At 37.4% G+C, this 13,774-nt stretch overlaps 1 protein-coding gene across 1 annotated transcript; it reads right to left on the bottom strand.

Moving 5' to 3' along the window:
• Positions 1-4,767: 4,767 nt before the first annotated feature.
• On the bottom strand, positions 4,768-13,287 carry LOC131939476 (low-density lipoprotein receptor-related protein 8-like). Its single transcript, XM_059297791.1, has 4 exons — positions 13,146-13,287; positions 8,189-8,305; positions 6,044-6,160; positions 4,768-5,008 (listed from the first exon to the last, which is right to left on the bottom strand). Exons 1-4 carry the CDS (start codon positions 13,237-13,239, stop codon positions 4,884-4,886), a joined length of 453 nt encoding a protein of 150 aa, XP_059153774.1. The 5' UTR covers positions 13,240-13,287; the 3' UTR covers positions 4,768-4,883.
• Between the last annotated feature and the right edge of the window lie 487 nt (positions 13,288-13,774).

The raw sequence follows: 13,774 nt of genomic DNA, 5'->3' as shown, positions 1-13,774 counted from the left end.
TAGGCAACGTTTTCGCTTTAAATGTTTGGTATTACAGTTATAAATGTGAGCGTTGAAAAACCGCAATTCTACGATTTCACATTTGTTAAAGTATTTATATATGACTGTGCTAAAAATATATTTATTCTGAATCTATAAAAAAAACCCTGCCATGAACATTGACCTAATACAGTTTGTCACATCATTATATACTTACACAGGAAAAATAAATATCCTAGCCAGTGGTCTAAGCAGGTTTTCAGGTTAGGGGAACGGCGAGTGCACAAAAAGGCGCTAAGTAATATATACTAGCTGCAAACCCGTTCTCCGCCATGGTAAATCATTTTTAAATGTACCACTTGGGAACAGAACAAAACTAAACGCAAGCACAACGCAAACACAAAAAAACAACGCAAAACACAAACAAAACGCAAACAAAAACACAAACACAACGCAAACACAAACACAAACACAACACAAACTCAAAAGAAAACACGGAACACAACACAAACACAATGCAAACTCAAACAAACAAAACAAAACACAAACGCAACACGCGAACTCTAAAGAAAAAACAAACACAATGCAAGCAAAAATGCAAACGCAAAAAAACCCCAGCCTGATTCAACTTAGTAAACGACTATAATACCCCAACTTATCCATAAAATAAACAAAAGGCAATATCTATAATATAAGTGTCTGTCCTTCCTTCCATCCGTCATCGCTATAGCTTTTGGAACCATAAAAGTAAAAATCGCACCATGCAGTGCTTTTCAGTGCATCGCAGCGTCTTATTATAAGTAATAGAGTAGAGTTTGTTTATAAAACGACATAAGGTTATTTTATAAATGCCACTGTTTTTACAAGCTTTTATTTAACTCACTTCCTCTGTCTGTCTGTCTAGACGGAAACGCAGGAGTGAAAATTCGGACAGTTCTACTTGACCGATACGATTCAAAGTTAGCACGTGGGTCAAGACATGAAGACAATGCAATCTGAAACTAAATTTGACTTAATTGGATGCCTAATTAATTTTTTATGAATTAATTAAAATTTGGACCGAATTAGTAGGCATGTCTAGCCAACCACACCACACGCGTCATCAATAGCTGCGCCATCACGACCACGTAATGGCTGCGTTCAAAAACCATTGCGCGCCTACTGAACGTGATATTCAGTAGGCGCGCAATGGTTTTTAGTCATGTAACTCTATTGTAGATAAAACATGTAAAGTACTGAAAAAAAATTCATAAAAAACGTTTTAATAACAAGCTTTTATGTAATGATGCACTAAAAAGTAGAAAATAAATTATAGACTACTATTTAAATAACTATAAAGAAAAGCGTGGGTGTCTTCCTTAACATTAATAAAGGTATCCAATAGATACTAAAGTGACCCACGCTTTTCTTTATAGTTATTTAAATAGTAGTCTATAATTTATTTTCTACTTTTTAGTGCATCATTACATAAAAGCTTGTTATTAAAACGTTTTTTATGAATTTTTTTACAAGCTTTTATTTAACTCACTTCCTCGTCAGTCTGTCGTCAGTCGTCAGTCTAGACGGAAACGCATGAGTGAAAATTCGGACAGTTCTACTTGACCGATACGATTCAAAGTTAGCACGTGGGTCAAGACATGAAGACAATGCAATCTGAAACTAAATTTGACTTAATTGGATGCCTAATTAATTTTTTATGAATTAATTAAAATTTGGACCGAATTAGTAGGCTTGTCTAGCCAACCACACCACACGCGTCATCAATAGCTGCGCCATCACGACCACGTAATGGCTGCGTTCAAAAACCATTGCGCGCCTACTGAACGTGATATTCAGTAGGCGCGCAATGGTTTTTAGTCATGTAACTCTATTGTAGATAAAACATGTAAAGTACTGAAAAAAAATTCATAAAAAACGTTTTAATAACAAGCTTTTATGTAATGATGCACTAAAAAGTAGAAAATAAATTATAGACTACTATTTAAATAACTATAAAGAAAAGCGTGGGTGTCTTCCTTAACATTAGTAAAGGTATCCAATAGATACTAAAGTGACCCACGCTTTTCTTTATAGTTATTTAAATAGTAGTCTATAATTTATTTTCTACTTTTTAGTGCATCATTACATAAAAGCTTGTTATTAAAACGTTTTTTATGAATTTTTTTACTCTTTCGCATAACGTAAAGAAAATATTAAATACACGCACACCGCTAAAACATATTTAAAAAAATTAATGTCAAATATCATTTTCGTTTAGACTCCCAGAAAAATTGGATACATTTTAATAACATAATAACAGTAGGGTAGAAAAATCAAATTTATTTAACTCTTTAATTTAAACTCTTTTTTCTAATTTTGACAAGGGAGGTAATTTAAAAATAAATTAAACTCACGCTAATAAAAAAAAAATATGAATGCAAATTTACGGACGTCCTAGAAGGAATTAGTGTTGCAATAATATAATTTTCAAAATGTGAATGCAATTTTGCGGATGTGGAAGAGGAAATTATTGTTAGAAAATTATAATTAGCATGGATTGATAAAGGCAATCTTTTATTTATTTTATTCAGTGAATGTACTGTTTACTACTCATAATTTTTACAAGCTTTTATTTAACTCACTTCCTCTGTCGTCAGTCTGTCGTCAGTCTAGATCGAAACGCAGGAGTGAAAATTCGGACACTTCTACTTGACCGATACGATTCACAGTTGGCACGTGGGTCAAGACATGAAGACAATGCATAGTGACATTAAATTTGACTTAATTGGATGCCTAATTAACTTTTTATAAATTAATTCAATGGCTGCACCATCACGTTCAGTAGGCGCGCAATAGTTTTTAGTCATGTAACTCTATTGTAAATAAAACATGTAAAGTACTGAAAAACAAAATTCATAAAAAACGTTTTAATAACAGGCTTTTATGTAACGATGCACTAAAAAGTAGAAAATAAATTATAGACTACTATTTAAACAACAATAAAGAAAAGCGTGGGTGTCTTCCTTAACATTAGTAAAGGTATCCAAATGGATACTATCCAATAGATACTAAAGTGACCCACGCTTTTCAAAGTTATTTAAATAGTAGTCTATAATTTATTTTCTACTTTTTAGTGCATTATTACATAAAAGCTTGATATTAAAACGTTTTTTATGATTTTTTTTTTAAATCAACTATTCCGCCCTATTATAGACGCGTCATCACGTTCATTGGGTGCGCAATGGTTTTAGTTATGAAACACTATGGTAAATTTTTTTAAATTTAAAGTACTGGAAAAAAAATGCTTGAATTGATAAAGTGATAGATCTATATGGTAGGTAAAACACGGATATTTTAAATATTGCCTTTTATTTATTGTATATTATTTATTATTATTCTATCTTTCGGTTTGCGGAAGAGCTGGGGGTTTTATAGGAGAGGCGTAGCGAGGGGGGGGGGGCATATGTCCCCGGGTGCCGACCTTAGGAGGCGCCAAAGTGGGTTGGAAACAATTTGCGCGGGTGGGGGTGGAAATCGATAGCTTTAGGGCAGAGGGGGGGGGTGCAAATCAAAAGTTTAAGGGGTAGGGTGGAAATTGAAATTTTGTGTCAGACGCGTCCGCCGGCGCTCGGAAAGGGCGCGATTTGGCGCTACGGACTAGACTGTGAGCAATACGCCTTTATGATTGCATTTAAATTGTGTTTATGTTATGAGTGTTGTGTTTGTTTTTTCGTTTGTGTTTTTTTTTTGCGTTCGTTTGTTTTGTGTTTAGCTTTTTTCTGTTCCCAAGTAGGTACATTTAAAAAAGATTTACCGTGGCGGAGCACGGGATGCAGCTAGTTTAAAATATCCGTGTTTTACCTACTGCTGTGCATTTTATCAATCCCTGCTATTATAATATTCTAACTATAATGTCCTCTTGCATGTCCGCAGAATTCGCATTCACATTCTTTTATTAGTGTGAGTTGAATTTCTTTTTAAATTACCTACCCTGGCAATATTATAAAAGATTTTAATTAATTAGTTTTTTGACCATACTGTTATTAAAATGTATCATTTTTTTCTAGTAATCTAAGCGAAAGTATTATTGGACAAAATGACATTGTTCCGTTTAATATGTTTTACCCTGTGTATTTATTTAATATTTTATTGACGTTAAGCAAAAGAGTAAAAACAGTGCCAACTATACAAAAAATGTTTAGTCGTTATATAAATAAACACTAACCATATGTTTATAATAAAACACTGCAATGCAAGTAAAAAGTACGACGTGTGGTGAATTTACTTTATGGTCCCGTCTATAGCCATGACGGAAGGACTGACACACAACCATCAGCGTTATATTATAGACTAGCTTCTTCTTCTTCTTTCTGAATTGTATTTATATCGGTGGGTTTCCTTTCATTAATTTAATTATTCTTACCGACTGTATTAGCTTGTTTTACACCGACCACATCGTTACTAGCCGAATAGATCTAACCACTTGATATGCAGATAAAATAAAAACAACGTAATGCCATCTTTACTGTTGCACGAAGTCCGTAAAAAATACAAATACATAATTTACCATTAATAGGGCTAACCGTACTGGTCATTTGGGGGTGGGGGGGGGGGGGTGGGTGGGTGGGTTAGAAGGCCATCATAGAATCTTGCTTTGTTTGTCTAGCTGATTGTAGTAAAAACCTGTTTCAGTCTTCTTTTTCGCTCTTAATTGCAGCCTTGGTCGAAATAGCAATTTTACCAAAACGATATAACTAAAATCCTTTACATTTTTCAAAATATTTGTTTATTTGCATATATTTTGTAAACATATTAAAACAATAATTCAACCATTTAAATTGCAGTTATCATGTTACATTTGTGTAACCCCACGCGTATTTAAATTAACCCCTGAAATGACGTGCGACATCCTTAAAGTTAACCCTTCAACTGCTGCAGTTTTTCTCGTCCCATCCGTTCCCGCAATCGTCTTCCCCGTCGCACTTCCACACCGACTCGATGCAAATGTTGTTGTCGCACTTGATCTCACCGTCAGGACAGACGAAATCAGCTGTGAATGGAACAGTCCGTGAGCAGCAAGCAGAGGAACAACTTTGTTTACAGACTGAGGTTCTTTTTGGGATGTTAGTCTTATAGAGGAACAACTTTATTTACAGACTAAGGTTCTTTTTGGGGTGTTAGTCTCAGAGATTTTAACTTACAGAAGAACAACTTTGTTTACAGACTGAGGTTCTGTTTGGGGTGAGGAATAACTTTGTTTACAGCCTGAGGTTCTGTTTTGGGTGTTAGTCTCAGAGATTTTAACGTCAAAGTATCATATTACGGGTATTGATTGGATAGGGTATTGTTTCTGCGGTGAAAGCTGAGGTTCTGTTTGGGGTGTTAGTCTCACAGAGGAACAACTTCGTTTACAGAGGTTCTGTATGGGGTGTTAGTCTCAGAGGTTTTAACGTCAAAGTATTATATTGGCGGTATTGATTGGATGGGGTATTGTTTCTGGCGTGAAAGCTGGACATTTAATGGGGTGGGAGAGGTAAATCCTGGGTGATGTGGTGTGATTGTGTGCGTGTGGAAGGTGGAGGGGGGATGGGTATGGCTGGGATTTGAACTTGGTGGTCAAATAGCCCATGTCGTGTGTGTGCGGAGGGAGGGGGTATGTCTGGACATTGAGCTAAAGGCTATAATAAGGCTTAACAGAAACAATTTAAAAAAAATAACCAATGCTGATTATTTAGACTGGAGAAAATATTTGGGGAAAAAACTGGGGGTTTAACGCAAACAATTTAAATAATTTGTTTCCTTGATTGTTAAAAACATTTATCTTTTTTTTTTCAAATTCAAATTATTCTGGTTAGGCTTTTATACATTGGCTTTACATTGTTATTGCCAGTATTTTAAGCTGTCTTGATCTATTTTGTTATACGAGTTTTAAATAATGTGGTTTTAAAAATATTTTTAGTTGAGCAAGGGAGGTAGCTCAGCATTAATAATTATTTTACCAGTTGCGTCCCTTTTCCTTTAGTATTTACACCATTCGCTATTCTACTGTCTACATGTTTGTGATTGTGAAAACAGTTCTACTGACCACATTTCTGCTCGTCTGATCCGTCTTGACAGTCGTTTCCACCGTCACAGGCAAAGTCTCTGGACACGCACTCACCATCGTCGCATCGGAACTGGTTGGCGTGTGAGCAGTCAGTCGCTGGAACATGAAGGAATATGACATTTGGTTACCAAGGGGAAAAACGGGCGGAGGGGGGGGGGGGGGGAGGGAAATCGGAATTTTGTGGCGAAATTTGACGAAAGGGAGGAATGGGGTTAAAAAGTGTGACGACACACTTTTTGCATTATAAAAAGTAATGGAAAAACTTAATCTTAACCGTTATTTTGCGTTCCTTTTCGAAGATTGTTTTTTGTGAATTGTAAAAAAAGTTGCTTAATATAATCAAATGATTACTAGTAAAAAAAATCTACTTAAAACATTGACTGTTTCTTAGATTTATTGATCGTGGGAAAAGATTGACGGCAATGATTTTAGAAAATAACTTAGGATTATAAAAAAAAATGGTATTTGACCTTCTAGAATATAAAATCAAGTTTATTTTTAAAAGTGTTTAAAAAGTTTAAAAAACAAAAACTGCAAAATTGAGGAAAGGGGGGGGGGGGATGAAAGAAGGTCTGGCTGTACAAATTTACCTAAGAAGCGTGACGTCATTTATGGATGACCCATCAGTAACTAAACATCAATCGAAAATACCATAAATGGTTTTCACTTTTTTTTTTACTAATCGCGTTTTCAAAAATAATTTGAACCCGCGGCACAGTTTTAACGGCATTGGCCTAAATAAACAAATGATTGCATTAAGTTCGTAAAGATGAACGTTCGTTCCTTTTAAAAATCTGTTTCATGTTCAGATAAAACACGTAATCATAGCATGTGCATTAAACTAAAAGATTCAAAATTTTCAACATTTATTTTTAGAATTGCACGCTCGACACGTTTATCTAATCTTTCTCGTAAAATGTAACACATGCATAGCCGTGTCCACGTCGGCATGTCTTTCTTTAGGTTTGGAGACGCTCAGATAGGAATAAAATTGTGCCAAAACTCGAAATACAATTGATTATAAAAAATATATTTAAAAACTCTTTTAAAATCACTTTTAAAAAATAATCTTCAGTGGTTTTTTTCAATCATTGCCGTCAATCATTTTCCACAATCGTTTAGGAAAAACGTTTTCCCACTCAGTTTTAAGTTCAGGGCGGATAGCCATTGCTTAGTTCCGATCACATTATCTTTTCATGTGACGGGAGTTATAAAAAAACAGATACACTCTACTTTACCTGCCTCATTAAGAGTTTGGCCTGAAAAAAGTACGTGAAAAAAAAAATAGCCTAGAAAAAGTTTATTCTTTTACCCGACCAATATCACAATAAATCGATCTTGGTCTTGTACAAAACTAATCTTGTACAAAACTAATCTTGTACAGGACCAATCTTGTACCAGACCAGACCAATCTTGCACCAGACCAATGTTGTACCAGACCAATCTTGTACCAGACCAATCTTGTACCAGACCACTCTTGTACCAGACCACTCTTGTACCAGACCAATCTTGTACCAGACCAATCTTGTACCAGACCAATCTTGTACCAGACCAATCTTGTACCAGACCAATCTTGTACCAGACCAATCTTGTACCAGACCAATCTTGTACCAGACCAATCTTGTAACAGACCAATCTTGTACCAGACTAATCTTGTACCAGAAAATCTTGTACCAGGCCAATATTGTATTAGACCAATCTTGTACCAGACCAATCTTGTACCAGACCAATCTTGTACCAGACACATCTTGTACCAGACACATCTTGTACCAGACCAATCTTGTACCAGACCAATCTTGTACCAGACCAATCTTGTACCAGACACATCTTGTACAAGACCAATCTTGTAACAGACCAATCTTGTACCAGACCAATCTTGTACCAGACCAATCTTGTACCAGACCAATCTTGTACCAGACCAATCTTGTACCAGACCAGACCAATCTTGTACCAGACCAATCTTGTACCAGACCAATCTTGTACCAGACCAATCTTGTACCAGACACATCTTGTACCAGATCAGTTTTGTACCAGACCAATCTTGTACCAGACCAATCTTAACGTTGATGCAGGTGTCATAGACCTTTGATTGACTAAATGAGACCATCTTATAGCCTGACGTACGGCAGTTGAGTGCTTCGTCCGACCTGTCATTACAGTCGGCCTCAGTGTCGCAGGTCCACTTCAGGGGCACACAAGCCAAACCATCTTTACACTGGAACTCGTTGGCTGGACACACGACTGGACAGAGAAGACAAGTCAGATGGGCTCATGCAACTTACAATGATGATCATCGAAGGTTTTCATCGATAAATACACGTTTGACGTTTTTTTTTTACTTTCTCGTATTATGGAGTGTTGTGGTGGAGAGGGGTATTGAAATAATGCGACGTACAACACCTTCCTGAGAAGGAAAACCCCAATATTGTCTTTATGTGAGCGTGTTCGTGTGTGTGTGTGTGTGTGTCTGTATGTTTTAAGAAGATAACTAGAGTACAGTTTTAGTTAGGTAGGCGAAATTTCATACAGTGATATACGTTTTATTTTCAATTGTTTAAGCAGTATCAAATATCCGGAAGTGGTACTTGCCTTTTTTTCCGATTTTAAAATGCCGATCACGTGTTTCACTCAGGTGGACTGAATTTTTGGATATGCGTTTTTCAACTTTTGAGAGATTTTCGTTAATCGGGAATGGTATTTGTGTACAACGAATATATTTGAGTATATTTGAGTATATTTGATCCTATTTGTAGTTTTCTATCAACCTTTGTGCAATTTCCGGTATCCGGACGTGCTAATCGGCTCAATTTCCGGTTTCTCAAAAAATCCACCAGAATTTAAAATTTTATATCATATTCTAATAGGCATTTTCTAAGGAGTTTTTAGCCTCGAAGAGTTTTCTATACGAACGAGCATTTTTTTGTCACAAACTCACAGTTTCTCGACTGCACTGGATCTTTTCTGTGCCATTTCAAGCTGTACTGTCATAATTGTATATTTGAGAAAGTTCAGGGAAGATCACTCGCGCATTATTTAAATACTGTGTTGGCTTAGATAAATTTGTTATTTAAAACTGCGTTTGGGTTTCCTTATTCTTATTTGTGCCTGTGATGACGCAAGATTACGTCAGACATGTTTAGCAGATATAGGTTAGCAGAAACAGACTATAGACCATAGTTGGTTGGTCAGATAGAGGCCAATGGGCGCACAGGGCTGACCGGTCACATGGGACGGTCAGCTGACCACTGAGGCGTGGGTCAGTAGAGCGATGGGCCAGGAGTTGTTAGGTAGCGGCAGAGACGGCCGAGAATGTAAATAGTTAGGAGATCATGATTAGCTAGCGAAGGTAGAAGGTGTTACGTTGTAGAATGTAGAGAACAGTTAGTGTTAGGATTGGTCATGGGAGTTAGTAGTATAGTGAACAGTCAGTAGTAGTAGTAAACAGTAGAGAGTGTAGAATAGGCTGGTTAGATAGAACTGATTATAAATTTAATAAAGAACAATTATAGTTGAACTTGAACTGTGTGTTATTGGATTCATTCGTTCCGGCCTTTCTTGAAATCCCCACCCTCACATCTGGTGGAGCGCGGGTCGAGTAAGGGAAAGAACGTATATCAGCTATTCATGACGGAGTACGACTGGTGTACAGCTTTCTTCAACTCAACACAACAGCGGGTTTCTTCAACCGGAACGAGTTTGGATTAACAACACAAGGAAACAGTCTACAAGTCCAAAAAGATAAGTACCTTCCAAAATTTTTTTTAAACGTTTGGGTTTATACCCGTGCTGGATAGTTTGTGCCAGTGGTTTTTCTGCCTTATACATTCTATTGTTACGCCCTGTTGCCTTAGTTTTGTTTACTTTCCTCAACACACACACACACACACATACACAACCATGGAGGCAGAGTTTCAATGCTATAAACAGGGCATACCATTAGACAAAACAGGAGAAGAAGTTGAAACATTTGTAGAGAATAGGTTAGAAAACAAGATAGTCAAGATAGTAAGAAATGTCAAGAACAAAAGCAGAGTTAGCGTTAGAATTAATGAAACGGAAAGTACAACACATAGATAACACGCAACTGCCCTAGAACATCAACCCCATGACCAAGAATGTGACCCGGACCGCCCCCACAAATGATTTTGAACAACGGACATAATTGTGAAGTCAAGTCGAGTATTTTTGTGTTAATCTAAGTAGTCGAGGAATCGACGTGAAGTCGTACAGTCAGAAGTCAGTGTAGTCAAATCTGAAGTCAATAGTGTTATTGAAGTCAGTGAAGTATAAATCAGAACTGAAGTCAAAGAAGTTATTTGAAGTCAGTCAAGTCAGTCAATAAGTTGTTGAAGTCGTAGTTGAGGTCATAGTGACGTAGTTGAAGTCATGTTGCAGTCAAAGAAATATCTTTGAAGTTATATTAAAGTCGTTGAGGTCATAGTGAAGAAGTGAAATCGTCGAAGTTATAGTGAAGTCTTTGAAGTCAAAGTGATGTCGTTGAAGTCTTTGAAGTCATATTGAAGTTGTTGAAGTCAAAGTGAAGTCTTTGAAGTCATATTGAAGTCTTTGAAGTCATATTGAAATTGTTGAAGTCAAAGTGAAGTCTTTGAAGTCATATTGAAGTCGTTGAAGTCAAAGTGAAGTCTTTGAAGTCATATTGAAGTTGTTGATGTCAAAGTGAAGTCTTTGAAGTCATATTGAAGTCGTTGAAGTCAAGGAAAAGTCTTTGAAGTCAAAGTGAAGACGTTTAAGTCGTCGAAGTTAAGTCAGTCAGTGAAGTCTTTTAAGTTGAATTGAAGTTGAAGTCGTCGAGGTCAAGTTAGTCTTCAAAGTGAAGTTAGTCGTCAAGTTGAAGTCGTCAAAGTGGAATCAGTCGTTAAAGTGAAATTAGTCGTCAAAGTGATGTCGTCGAAGTCAGTCAGAGAGGCCTAATTAAGTCAGTCGTCAAAGGAAATCAGTCGTTAAAGTGAAGTCAGTCGTTAAATTGAAGTCAGTCAAGTTACTGAAGTCAAAGTGAAATTAGTCAAAGTTACTGAAGTCAGTCAAGGTACTGAAGTCATAAGTGAAGTCAGTCATTAAGTCAAGCAAGCCAGTTTAAGTCGTCAAAAGTCAGATAGTGAGAGCTGCTCCACTATATGACGATATACACTCACATGTCTATTCTTTTTGTGAAGCTATTTCTAAGCTCTAGTAGTGTTTACGTCTATTGAGTTTATTAGGCTTTACAGATTGTTGTTAGATTAGAGTGTACTGATTTTTTATTTGGTTATGTTGTAATGTTATTTTTTAATGTTTGTTATACCGCCAGACAAGTGTTCAGCACGTTTAAATTTGGGATTGAGGTTTTTTTTAATGGAAGGTACCTCTGTCTGAATACTTGTCTGCGCGGGCACTAAGATGGTCACGTAAAACCATTGCTCATGGTCTCGTAATACAATTTCAGACCCACTACGCTTATTCAGAATGAGACGAGATGAAGCAGACACTTCAAAGAATGCCGCCACCTGAAGCCCTGATTACGTTGAATTACCTGGACAGCGAACAGCCTTGCTTAACAGAGAATTGCCCTGGTCAAGACAACGGACGCATCGCCACCGCTTCGCCCCAACCTGTGGTTGAATAACAGACCGCCAGCTACGTACACCTACGTCGGCACATACAAAGGGTAGACGACCCATCGTCCAAGTTCCCAGCGTCGGAATGTTGCGTCATTGTTCGCCACCGCATCGGACAGCTCCAGTTCATCATATAACCACTCTACGTGGACGTCTCAACCAGCGTTGAGATGAGATTGTTGCGTCATCACATTGACCAACGAAAGTTACGCCTACACCCGCCTCACGGGAATTTACGTCGACCAACGCCACAACCCACCCACCACAGAGGAACGCCAGCGATTACATAACACTTACACAAACACACTGCTCGCTGAGCCCGTTCAACCAGTTACACATTACCACTAAGATTGGCTCAAGGCCAGTACAGGACAACCTAGCCAGAACTGAGTTACATATGATTAGATTCACACATACTATAACATAGACATACATTATCAAGCAGAGACACCACAGATGTCAGGATACTTACACAAGATCTAGAACAATGACATTTTCTTTTTTTCAGGAACACAAGATTTTATGTATTTGTAAACTGTGCTGTCCCATTTTGTTTGATTTTTATGATTGATGTTAGGGATAGAATAGAGTAGTAAGATAGATAGTTGTTGATGTATTAGATTAGTAGCAGACGCTGAAAAATATAATTTGTCAGCTACAGAAAGGGAGGGAGATATGTGATGACGCAAGATTACGTCAGACATGTTTAGCAGATATAGGTTAGCAGAAACAGACTATAGACCATAGTTGGTTGGTCAGATAGAGGCCAATGGGCGCACAGGGCTGACCGGTCACATGGGACGGTCAGCTGACCACTGAGGCGTGGGTCAGTAGAGCGATGGGCCAGGAGTTGTTAGGTAGCGGCAGAGACGGCCGAGAATGTAAATAGTTAGGAGATCATGATTAGCTAGCGAAGGTAGAAGGTGTTACGTTGTAGAATGTAGAGAACAGTTAGTGTTAGGATTGGTCATGGGAGTTAGTAGTATAGTGAACAGTCAGTAGTAGTAGTAAACAGTAGAGAGTGTAGAATAGGCTGGTTAGATAGAACTGATTATAAATTTAATAAAGAACAATTATAGTTGAACTTGAACTGTGTGTTATTGGATTCATTCGTTCCGGCCTTTCTTGAAATCCCCACCCTCACAGTGCCCTTTTTTTAAATGTATGAATAATTTGACACAAAACAAGTTAGCAGTTTATACTCTTATTTTCTGGTTTCTCAATTATGGCATAAGCTACAATTATTTCTATCACAACTTGTTACCGAACGTAATTTTTTTTTCTCTTTAAAGAGGGTGTGGGGATGGAGGAGTAGGATGGATCCTAAAATTATATGCAAGTTCTACGGAATGAGGATGGGTAAAATGTATTTTTTTTTTCATGTTACATTTACAAGATCACTTACCATTTTTGCTTCCTACAACAATTCCCTCCCTTAAACAATTTATTATAGTTATCTCCCTTACCTCGCTGGGTCAAAGGCCGGAAAAGGCTGTGTCTTTTCGCCGAATGGCCGACAGCTAGGACGGCCAGAAGAAGAGCTATCTTTAGTGAGTCCATACTGATGTTCGCCTTGTAAGTCAGGACGTGATAAGGTCCTACAGCACAGGACCGCCTGTTTTTATTGCCAGAGTTGGGGCCAAAGTTTAGCTGGCTTTTTTTTTTTTTACTTTCGTGGTGGCCTACCTTTATGCCAGAAACTTTTTCCGCAGGGGCGTAGCAATGATATCTGAGTAAAGTGAGTGAAGAGTACATAAAAAGGTGGCTGTATTTCAGTCTAACATGTATGCTAATTCTGTTCAGATTGTTTTAGTTTTAAGTTGAATACAACTGAATACATCAATCATCGAGATTGGGCGTGGCTGACGTTACAGTGAGAGTGTTCCTATTGGCTACACCTGTGGTTTGCTGCTCCAATTCAGGGTGGGGTATGCAGAAAGTCACGGAAAGGGATGGAAACTTCTAGAAAATGACGGAATCAATTGGAAAGTGACGGAAAATATTGGGAAGTGACGAAAAGTGACGGGAAAATGTAAGAAGTGGCGGAATTTGACGGAAAGTATTGGAAAGTGACGGAAACTATTGAAAAGTGACG

Source organism: Physella acuta, unplaced genomic scaffold (genome assembly GCF_028476545.2).
Source record: "Physella acuta isolate Inbredline_101_S28 unplaced genomic scaffold, ASM2847654v3 ptg000281l, whole genome shotgun sequence".
Taxonomy (NCBI): domain Eukaryota; kingdom Metazoa; phylum Mollusca; class Gastropoda; family Physidae; genus Physella; species Physella acuta.
This window is presented reverse-complemented; position numbering and strand designations above follow the sequence as displayed.